The sequence below is a fragment of the Chiloscyllium plagiosum genome, chromosome 11, assembly GCF_004010195.1.
Source record: "Chiloscyllium plagiosum isolate BGI_BamShark_2017 chromosome 11, ASM401019v2, whole genome shotgun sequence".
Lineage (NCBI taxonomy): Eukaryota > Metazoa > Chordata > Chondrichthyes > Orectolobiformes > Hemiscylliidae > Chiloscyllium > Chiloscyllium plagiosum.
The window spans coordinates 51,456,815-51,469,046 of NC_057720.1; the positions used below are offsets into that span (position 1 = coordinate 51,456,815).

At 38.5% G+C, this 12,232-nt stretch overlaps 1 protein-coding gene across 1 annotated transcript in view; it reads right to left on the bottom strand.

The window, feature by feature from the left end:
* Positions 1–12,232, bottom strand: part of LOC122554384 (complement component C8 alpha chain-like) — a 53,072-nt gene that overhangs the window by 25,021 nt on the left and 15,819 nt on the right. The window contains exons 3-6 of the mRNA XM_043699308.1: positions 9,143–9,284; positions 8,140–8,293; positions 4,883–5,069; positions 764–946 (exon numbers count right to left, since the gene is read on the bottom strand). Of these exons, the coding sequence (XP_043555243.1) occupies positions 764–946; positions 4,883–5,069; positions 8,140–8,293; positions 9,143–9,284 (666 nt within the window). The remainder of the gene's footprint in view (positions 1–763; positions 947–4,882; positions 5,070–8,139; positions 8,294–9,142; positions 9,285–12,232) is intronic.

Genomic DNA, 12,232 nt, shown 5'->3' on the forward strand with positions numbered 1-12,232 from the left:
CTCCCCCCTCTCCTCCCTGACCTATCACCTTCATCTCCTTCCCCACTGACCTATTGTACTCTATGCTACTCTCTCCCCACCCCCACCCTCCTCTAGCTTATCTCTCCACGCTTCAGGCTCTCTGCCTTTATTCCTGATGAAGGGCTTTTGCCCGAAACGTCGATGTTGCCTGTCCTCGGATGCTGCCTGAATTGCTGTGCTCTTCCAGCACCACTGATCCAGAATCTGGTTTCCAGCATCTGCAGTCATTGTTTTTACCTCTGTGCAAGCTGGGTCAGTTGTCAGGTACTGTGCATGTGTAAATAAATGGTGACTTGGTGATCGGATACCAGCCATTATGGTGTTATGTCAATGATCTGTGCTATCTTTCAAATAGAGAATATTGCAGCTCTATGTTGTCATGTATGTTGTCTGTGTACATAGCATAGGTAAGCACTGTATTTTAGTACAACATACGCAACAGCCTATATGTTACCCTATATGTGTACAAATCCCAATACAAATCTAATTAATTAGTTACAAGACTAAAATGTGTTATTTTATGAGTACTTTATACAGATTATATTTACAAGATGTGACAATCTGATGGACACCACCTCAGATATAAGTGGAAGAAATAGTAAGAGAATCAAAGCACAAGATTTTCTAATGCAATAAACCTTCCTTGCTTGTGTAGCCCAGTGTTATACAGAAAGGCTTTGGTCATTTCCATGTCTTACAATAATTACTTCAAAATAAATAAAGAAAAATGCCATTTACTTACCTTCCCTTGAAACTTTGTTACATTTCTAATAAATGTGGAATACTCTCCAAAAGCAATCGCAGCTTTTACAACAGAAACTTTCACACCAACTCCAAACTCAAAAGAGTCTGAACTCCTCATTGCTGTAGCTAATTCATATACATTATCATGAACATCTATGGTAAATCCAGAATCAGCAATTGCCTTTGAATAAAGCAAAAATAAGTGAAAAAGTTTTAACAATACTCAGAGATGAAATCTATTACCTTGTAATTATTTTGAGTGAAATTTGAGAGTGAATTTATGCATTTACTAAACTTTTAAAACTTTTCTCCTACATTTTCCTCCCTCCACTCCATAAATCAAAGAAACAGGCCCTTAAGCCCAACCAGTCCACACTAAACATCCAAAGAGCAACCCATCCCTCCCTCCCTTCCACATTTTACCCCTGACGAATGCACCTGATTACTGTGGCTCTGTGCAAGCTGGGTCAGTTGTCATGTACTGTGCATGTGTAAATAAAGGGCGACTTGGTGATAGGATACCAGCCATTATGGTGTTATGTCAATGATCTGTGCTATCTTTCAAATAGAGAATATTGCAGACTCTATGTTGTCATGTATGTTGTCTGTGTACATAGCATAGGTAAGCACTGTATTTTAGTACAACATACGCAATAGCCTGTATGTTACCCTGTACATGTACAAATCCAATTAATTAGTTACAAGACTAAAATGTGTTATTTTATGATTACTTTATACAGATTATATTTGCAAGATCCCTGATTACTGTGGGCAATTTAGCACAGCCAATGCGCTCTAACCTGCACATCTTTGGATTGTGGGAGGAAACCGGAGCACCTGGAGGAAACCCATACAGACAGGGAGAACATGCAAATTCCATGCAGTCACCCAAGGCTGGAATCAAACCTGGGTCCCTAGCGGTGTGAGGCAGCAGTGCTAACCACTGAGCCACCATGCCACTACTGCTGCATGGCATCTCTCAACCACTTTGCCCCAATTGCCTAGAACATGCATTGGACCCAAATAGTTGTGTCCATTGTTTATATCTTTCTATGAAAGATGGAAGATATTTAAATAGGAACCATACAAAGATAAGATAAAAGAGAAAAACAGCCACGAGAGAAAATATGGGCAGAATGAACTGTAATAGGAAAGATGAACTGGTTCATGGTAGTGATTATATTTACAGAATAAATGGCTAGTAAAATTACAATAATTCATCAAGAGTTAGCTGGTTGTTTCTGACAGTCAATTTTCTCTCTAGGGATTTGGAATAGTAAATTGACCAGCCCCTAAGTGGAGGCGGAGTGTGGGGGCTGCTGTCCTCTGTTAGGAAGATCCTACTGGGAACACTAATTAGCTCATGTATATCCTTTTAATTGTGCAGATTACTGCATATCTGTGGAACTAACCACTGCTTACTTACTTACACTGTCAATAGCTGCCACCAATTTTCCTTTGTATATTGAGTCTTTGAGTCTAACTAATTAGCAATGGCACATGATAAACCATACTAAATCGTACTAAGATAAGGAATTTGTCTTGCACATCAAGATGTACTTTATCGCATGACAGCAATTAGTTAGGCATAATTACAAAGACTATCTGGAGCCAGTGGTGAAGCAGCTATCTCTAACAGGACCTCATGCTAGCCTGCTGTTCTCCACCCATAGGCTGTGTGATGTCTTTGGATTGGATTGAACTAATGCAGATTCAGCACTGGCTGTTTCAGAACTATTGCTTTAAGAAATACTTTCTTTCAAGTTTTTCTTTGTTCCCATAGCTGACGTTTATGCATTCAGGTACATAACTACTTTTAAATTTACCACTATCTTCCAATTCTCATTGGGTTTATAAATTCAGATAGTCTGAAGTTTTCTCAATTCTTCCAGAACATACTCTTCTGACTTGAAAAGATTGGATGGTATTTTATTTCAGGACTGTTGGCCTTAATTCTGATGTGGATCTTGATTGATCTCTGAACCATTTCTTCAATCTTTTGAATATTTCTTGAAGAGGATGTTTTTCCTGCTAAACCTGGCTACACCCACCCTGCTTGATAGGTAGCCTGTGCCAGTGATGATAACCGGCCTCTCGGAAAAACACCCAAGATGGGAAGTATTTGTTTACTTCTCCAATGTCAATATTCTCCAGCAGTCCAGCCTTCAAGCACACTCTCAGAAAAATGGTAAGATTCCACCCAGTGAGTGCTATAAAAAAAGGCAGAGCTTAATCATTTGGCTTTTTCCCTCTAAGCAGAAAATAAATATCTGCAGCAAGTTTTATCATAGACTAAGGAACTTGCTTTAGCAAGCTAGCGTCAGTCACTTCAGTAATGTTGATTTAAATATCTGTTTCCTTGCAAAGATGCTGATTATTTTCTTGAGGAAGACTTGCCTTTCTCAATGGTTCTGCTGATTTGCTAGCAATTGTTCTGGAAGTTTCCAAATATATTGGAAGATATGAGATTTACCAAACATGTGTCAGATGGTTTCTAAATGTTCATTTGCCCCATGCAATTTAGGTGCATTTCCAATTAATCCATAAATTCAGAAGGAATTCAGTACTAAATAACACTAGCAGCTATAAATCTGGCATACACACTGAAACTTCAATCTGCAGACTTGTATGTACCCATCTGAAATTTTCATCAATGTTAATGAAAGGAGCTGCAACCATTTGACATAAAATACTGCCAACTGAGAAGAACTTGGTGTCAGTAAAATCTCTGTTTTCTGAAACAGGAAGTTGAACAGGAAACTGAATCAATTCAGACATCTATTAATTTTAACAGAAAGTGATTGCTGGGCCCCTTGCTGGGATATTTGTATCATCGCTAGCCACAGGTGAGGTGTCAGAAGACTGGAGGTTGACTAACGTGATGCCATTCTTTAAGAAAGGTGGTTAGGGAAAACCAGGAAACTATAGACCATGGAGCCTGACATCGATGGTGGGTAAGTTGTTGGATATGAATGTAGGAGGCAGGTTTAGCAAGTTTGCAGATGTCACCAAAATTAGAGGTGTAGTTGACAGCAATGAAGGTTACCTCAGAATACAATGGGACCTTGATCAGATGGGCCAGTGGGCCGAGGAGTGGCAGATGGAGTTTAATTTAGATAAATATGAGAAGTAGCATTTTGATAACAGAAGTCAGGGCAGGATTTATATGCTTAATGGCAAGGTCTTGCCAAACAAAAACTCCTTGGAGTGTAGTTTCATAGTTCCTTGGAAGTGGTGTTGCAGGTCGACAGGGTAGTGAAGGACTTGTTTTGTACACTTAGCTTTATTTTCAGTGTATTGAGAGTAGGATTTGAATATCATGTTGCGACTGTACAGGACATCAGTTAGGCCATGTTCAGTTTTGGTCTCCCTGCTGTGGGAAGAACATTGTGAAACTTCAAAGGGTTCAGAAAAGATTCACAAACATGTTGTTAGGGATGGAGGATTTGAGCCTTACGGAGAGGATGAATAGGATGGGGTTGTTTTCCCTGGAGCTTCGGAGGCTGAGGGGTGACCTTATGGAGGTTTATAAAATCATGAGGGGCATGGATAGGGTGAATAGCTAAGGCCTTTTTCCCAGGATAGGGAACTCCAAAACTCAAGTGCATAAGTTTAAGGTGAGAAGGGAAAGATTTAAAAGAGACCTCGGGGCAACCTTTTCACACAGGGAGTGGTGCGTGTACGGAATGAGCGACCAGATGAAGTAGTAGAGGCTGGTACAATTACAATATTTAAAAGGCATATTGATGGGTACATGAATAGGAAGGGTTTAGAGGGATATGGGCAAATGAGACGAGTTTAATTTAGATATCTAATCAGCTTGGGCAAGTTGAACTAAAAAGTGCTTCTGTGCTGTACATCACTGGTTTTATTTCACATGAGTATTTGATAATGTTTTTGGGAGAACACTGGTATATGTTAAAAAGGTTAGGTAGCAGTAACAGTGCGGCATTGTGTAGTCACAACCTTGGAAACTACCAATTGGGCTACGAGAGCTTAAGATGCATAGAAATGTTTTTGAGTTATTGCAGCCAACTAGGGAAGTTGTGAAGCAAAATCTTTGGTGTTTCATAACTGCCAAAGAAAGATATGAATTGGAAAATGGACCATTGCTTACCTCAAAACGGTATGTGAGTAAATTGTATGGTTTTCGGAAGTATTTCTCATCATCGTTGTAATAGAGATGCTCACATTCACTGTCATATCGCAGTTCCCTCCAGTCCCCATTATAAACATATTCACAATATCCACCAAACCCAGTATCTAAAACAGTTCTTCCAACATCACTTATTAAGTTGTTATAGCTTAAAAAAAGAGAGATTAATTCAGCATTTAATCTGCAAATAAATAAACATGTTGTTTCTCATGACAATCCTGAGACTACTGGATGTGATTTTGAAGTAGCATCTGAAACAATCATTGAATTTTCAGTGGTGTTAACAGACACCATCTTGAGGTAGATACCGAACTAATAGAAGAGGATGAGATTTCAGCACTGCTTGCACTTTTAATTGTCAGCTTGCTGTCAGGGTGGAGTGGGGATAGAGAGTCTAATAAGATTCCTGATCTTTAATGGGGAGATACCTGTAGTGAATGGATGACAGTCCATTCTTCAGTCATTCAGCCACCACCCTCTTTGCTCCATCTTTGTTTTTGAACATTATCATGGAGATCTTGGTGACAAAGGTGACCAGGAGGATTCTCCTCTCGAATGTGAATGGAGTTCCTCAACAGATATCATGGCAACAGAGTGCAAGATAGAACAGCATGTGAATACTCTAAATGCTACTCATTGTATCTCAGGAAACAAAAGTGCAATATTGAGGTAGAACTGCTTAAGTAAACTCCTATTTACAAATTTTAGGTAATCTATACGACCCTGTACAACTGTAGTGTGGCTCAGCATTTCAGGCAGATGAAATAAAGTAAATGTACAGAATGAATGCACTGACTGAAAATGTAGAGAATGAACGATCAATAGGGTAGATGGAACAGAGATTTAAGGTACAGGGCAAAAGGTTTAGAGTTGATATCAGCAAAAATCTTTTCACCAGAGGGTAATAGATTCTGGAACTGCCTCACAGAACCAGGAACCCCATTCGATTCCAGCCTTGGGTGGAGTTTGCATGCTCTCCCCACATCTATGTGGGTTTCTGTTGAGTGCACTGGTTTCCTCCAAAGATGTGCTAGGTTGATTGATCAGGCTAAAACTGTTCGTAGTGTCCAGGGATGTATAAACCAGGTGGATTAGCCATTGTAAATGTGAATTTATGGGGATAGAGTAGCGGGCTGGAATTCTGTGGGATGCTCTTCGGAGCTTTGGTGTAGACTCAATAGGCTAAATGGCCTCTTTCCACACAGTAAGGATTCAATGATTTTAGAGAGATAAAGTGTACCTTAGAATGTAAAAGCAGCACTGGAACAATGAACTGATCTATTAATAATGAATAAGTACTGAATATTGACAATTGATAATCATCATTGGAAACATAAGATTAAGTCACAGGAACGATAAATGGATCAGCTTCTTCTACAATTCCCAATATCAGAATAATGAACAGCAGGACCATGGGAAGCACTAAGGATCAGAGGGACATTGGTAATCGCGTCCATTATTTCCTTAAGGTAGCAAGACAGGTAAATAAAATGGTCAAGAAAGCATATGGGATATTTGCCTTTATTAGCCACAGAACATAGTCTAAGAGCAGGGAGGTTATGCTGGAACCACAAAAACATTGGTTAGAGCACAGACAGTATTGTGTGCAGTTCTGGAATTCACACATATAGGAGTGATGCGATTGTACTGGAGAGGGTGCAGAGGAGACTTACCAGGACATTGCCAGGAGAGTTTTCATTATCAAGAGAGATTGGATAGACTGGGAGTGTTTTCCTTGAGCAGTGGAGACCGGCAGGATGTGACTGAGATATATAAAATTATGAGGGGCTTAAAAAAGGAAGACAGAGCAGAGATTTAAGGTAGAGGGCAAGAGGTTTAGAGGTGATACGAGCAAAAATCTTTTCACCAATGATAATAGATTCTGGAACTCACTGCCTACAAGGGCTGAAGAGGCAGAAACTCTCATGACGTTTAAAAAATATTTACATGTGCACTTGCATGCCAAGGCATTCAAGGCTATGGGCTGAGTGCAGGAACATGAGATTTGAATAGTTAGATGATTGCTTTTGACTGGTACAGACTCGATGGGCTGAAGGGCCTTTTTCTATGCTGCAGACCTCTATGAATCTTATGGCCACGACACAGATGTCAATGTTCAATCAATTTAATTAATTCCAGGTTATATCAAGAAACAAGGCGGGTTTTGCCCAAGTATGGCGTCAACAAGCACTAACTAAAGTGAAGTTATTGCGATTCTGAGGAAAATTCTTCATTCGAGTCATGCTTAGCACAAAAAAAAATGACTGCAGTTGTTGGAAGCTATTGCCCCAGCCCCAGGAAATCACTACAGGAACTTCCAAAGATAATGTCCTGAGCCCAACCATCTTCAGCTTCTTCATTACTGACTTTTCTCTATAAAAATGTCAAAGTATAGATATTCTCTGATGATTGCGCAGTGTTCAGAACTGCAGCACTCCATGCGTATAAACAGCAAGACTTGGATATCATCCAGGATTGGGCTGGTAACTGGCTTGTAACATTCACACAAATTTTCCCAGAGGGAAAATGTAAATGTAAAATCTCCAATGGCATTACCTTCACTAAATCCTTCACCACTAACAAATTAGGGGTTACCATTGATTAGAAAACTAATTGCATAAACCAAATAAATACCATGGCTATAAGAGATGATTAAGAAGAGCTGGAAAGATCCTCCTGGGCAACCATGTGAAGGAAAGTACCCTAAAGCTTCTACTATCACTATCTACAGTTCCAAGTCATAACATGCATATAAGGGTGCATTTTGCACAGCAACCAAGACTCCATGAGTAAATTGTAACACATACCACAAGGATTGCTATTGGGTGAAAGTTAACTCATTTTTGATCCTAGATGAAGAAACAGCAAATGACTTGATGATGAGATCATAGTCATTGGATTTGATAGCATCCATTTAACACCATGACCCAATTAATAGTCATCCCTTTAAGTCAGGCTGGTATGAATTTCATAATTAACAGACTATCTGAATATACAAAGGATTTACAATTCTGTGATAACTAATTACATGCTTATTCAGCAGTGAGCTACTGCTTGGTTATTACTCCATCAGCCAGACAGCATTATGCAACATCCAAGTTATAGTCCAAGACATGAAGTAGCATATGACCATTAGGCTGGAATACAAACATAGAAAACAATATGATCTATAGAAGGAAGCCCAACTGAATGTAGACTGTAATCAAAACATGTCTTACCCCGTCATAATTGCTTCTATGCCTGGGATTTCAAACAAGTTACTGCAGAAAGTCCTTCTCTCATTTGGATAATCAGACTCACAGGTTTCTTCATCTGAAAAATCTGCACAGTCTCTCTCACCATTACACAACAAATGTCTTTTAATACATCGACCTAAAAAAAGAACTCAATTGTGATTTTAAACATGAAATTCATGTTAATAATTTTACATATTTTATAAAGATGTTTTCAAAACCTAAGCTTGTATCGCTAATCACAAGTTTCTGAGTTAAATTATTTTCCTAATTACACTTTTAAAGCCCAGTGCTGTTTTTCACTAAGCACACGCAAATGCTGACATTAAAAAGCAATATTATTGAATCAGAAAATATGCTTTGTGATCTGATTTTGATTTCATCGTTAGGGATGAAATACAGAATTGTTACATCATTGATGCAGCACCCAAAATTGATACGATCTCCACCATAAAGTGGGAGGAGCAACAAAGGAAGTAGCAAGTGAGTTGGAATGTAAGTAGTCCTCTGAAAGGGGTAGAGAATGGGGCAGGCAGTGAGGCGATTGAAGGCAGTGGAGAATGGGGTGGCAAGCAGGGCAACAAAGGGAGCAGAGAAAGAAGAATGAGGGGCGGGCAGCATCAACGAGCACAACAGTTCTGGTTTTGGTCCCAAATTCAAGTTCTAGTGTGATCCATTGATCACATTAACAGCAAAAATATTGTTCAAAAATATTGGCAGGAAATCCAGCGTAGCTTTTCACAATACTTCTCTCCTGAATATTGACAGAAAGGCTGAATGTTGCACCAAGGAAATGGGGACAGAAACATGGTTTTACAAGCATTACTTTATTTTGTGTTTCAGTCTTTCATATATCTTTTTTAACAGGATATCCAGAAGTTTTGGTATAGAAATTGGCATCATTAATCAATTGACTATAAATAACACATGTTAAAATTCTAAATTAATTGAATTGTGATTGTTAATTATTATACAGAGAAGTACTTGCCTGAACTGCATTGAAACTGATCACCACAGTTATCTTCTGGTATGCATTGTTCAGATGTTTCGCATGAATCTTCTTGCCACAAAGATCCAATACATAGACTGCCGCCATACATGGCTGGCCGATTCAGATTCCTATATCTGAACTTTACCATAAACCAAATATGTTAATTATTGCTCCTGTTTATATATAGAATATATAACTATAAATATATATAATATTTGTAATCACATCAATAAACTTTAAAACTGAGTATTATTTTGTAAGTCACAAAACACATGATGCTCTATTCTCTACATAAATGTTGGATCATCATATTGAAATGACTGATACAACTAAATTAAATTTATTTAGTTCAATGAGCATGCATATGCATCTACTCAGCTCATGTCCACCTCACTAGTTAATATTTTAAAGAAAGTGTTAATAACAGGGCCATGTTTGTAAAAATTGCACATCAACACCCAGTCTACGGTTGTTATGCATTATGCATTCCCAGCCCTGCTCTGTACTGTGACTTTATAGGAACTAGCTGCCAGATGGCAGCCTCAGTAAGATTCTCATGGTAGATACCACAATGACTATGGCATGTCAGGAGACACATTGCTGAAGGTTGCATATCTATCCCAAACATTTCTATGTTCTGTTGCGATAGATTAGTTACAAAATAATCTCAAGAGCCTCGAGGTGCAGGTCAATGATCATTTAATGAGCCAATGTTTGGAGAGTCTACCCCGGAAAAGATTCCGAGGTAGCACTGTAACTCAATGATAATTCCTCAGATACTTATACATTGTAAGTCATCTAATCAGTACCTTACTCAACTTGCAATTGACTTTTAGACCAATATTTTGTTTTTCACACATTCCAAAAAGTAGCAAGATGCCTGTTACCCCTGATCTCAGGACTCCGTATCTCCACTCTGAATACAGTGCTTCATTTCCTTACATGCTTGTCTTTCTTGGCATGGTACAGGTCATCCTCACATTCTATTTCCAAATAAAGCCTCAACATTAATGTTGGTTCAGTCACATTGCATGTTCACAGAAATTCTGTCTGTCTGCTCTGTCAGCATCTGAGTGTGTTTATGCAGTTTAACTAAGTTAACTTTTAAGCTGACTACTTTCTTGATTAAGAATAAATGAAAATTACTCTAAACTTATTTATCTGGCTATTGTTTATTAATTCAACTATAACTCTCTAATTCCATTCTAATTCCATTCTAATCCCAGCAGAAACTTCATATGGATTTATAGGTTAACTCATGTCATACCCAAGTGGCCCCATAACATTTCATACAAAAAAAGTATGCGTTTTCATGTATACTTTGAGTTATCCAAGTTACCTAATATACACATAACTCCTTTCATGTATTATTTTCATCAGTCTCTGCATAAACATTGTCCTTATTGCGTTTAAATCTTGCCTATCTCACAGTGGTGCGTGTATGTTTTGTTAAAAACTGTCATCTGACAAATGTTCCTTCAGTGGGAGTGTCATTCCTGTTTCATTTCTTGTTGCTGTGGTACCTGGTATAGATCCATTTGAGTTGTTGTGGTCCTGTAGACATGTAGGTCTGATGGTCAATCTATGGACTGTGAAGATGATGTGCTCATCTCTTCCTGATTAGCTGCCTGCAGTTGAGGAACAGCTTGTCCAGTCCTACATATGCGATTCTGGTTACATCTGCATCCCTCATTCATTTCTACCACAAGTTACTGAGATGACAATTGCCTAAGCCTTCACTTGACAGTGACTCTGTTTACAGTGTTGAAAGATCAACCCTTGGCAATGACTTGACAATCTTGTAATAATGATAGTTTGTTTTTTTTTCATATTGATTTTGTCACTCACACCTGTTACTACTACTGGCTTTACTAATTTTTTTGCTATTGGAGAAGTAATTTGAGTGTGATATGAGATTAGTCTTTGCACTAGAGTGCTCTCCTTGCCTTCAGCGGTGTGTTTGTCCATTGGAGAATTGCTTTATGTGTATGCTGGATTTTCACTCAACCTTTCCACTTGACTAGGGATAGTCCAGAGATGATTAATGGTGTTGAATTTCACAATCCTTAAAGCTGCTGCTGAATTCTTCATTTATCAATTGAGAGTCATTGTTGCTTATCATAACGTCAAGAACCCTGCAATGGCTGAAGTGTGCTTTCAGACATTTGATAATCTCTCAATAGTCATTGAAGTCAGCTAGTCTGTTCAGGTCATCCTTTCATTGCTATTTCTTGTAACACTTAAAAAGTTGCATCACGTTGTTTGTTTGAATTGCTGTGCTTATTATTAGCCAAACATTTGTTTGCAAATTTATCTTCTTGCAATGAGAAAACTGCTTTCCCCTTGTTCTCCTTTGTGTGATGTGCTCAACAGTATTTTCATTCTGCATATTATTTGTGATTATTCTGCCCTTTGGGTCTGCAGTATCTATCAGCAAAATGCCAGGTCAGGTCTGTTTGGCCAAGAATATGCTGTCAAGTTGTCAATGGCAAGATAAGAATTTCTATTGAGTGACAAGATGCCAATTTGAAAACATTTGCATTGTTAGCATGCCATTATTATCTAATCTCACCTCATTTCCATGCAGTTTCCTATACTCCTACCTGTCAGATAGAAATTAGATGGCAACAATTTAATGTGAGAGTCAGAGCTAGTACAGTGATTCTAGATATCCATTCACTCCTCTCAGCCTCCATCCTGGACAGCAGTCCCCCACATCTCAGGGTCCACTCCATGGGCATTGACCAGCAGAATCCCTGTCCATGGCTATTGACATCAGGCACATACAGCCTTGCTACAACCTCACAATATGTTTCTGTAGTTCAATGCTGCACTTGAGTACACTTAAAACTTTTCATTTTCATAAAGGTGGTTCTGCTATTACACGGTAATTACATTCCTGTGCCTACCCGTATTATACAAAAATCGCACAATACAAATACACTTAAAGTTTTGGTGATGTAATTGCATTATAGCTAACAGATTTAAAAACTTTGAGTTTTAAAAATATCATTCCCAAATTCACCAATCACGTTACAGCCAAATCATGTTGACGAAATGTACATTTCAGGAGAACGACCTGTACTG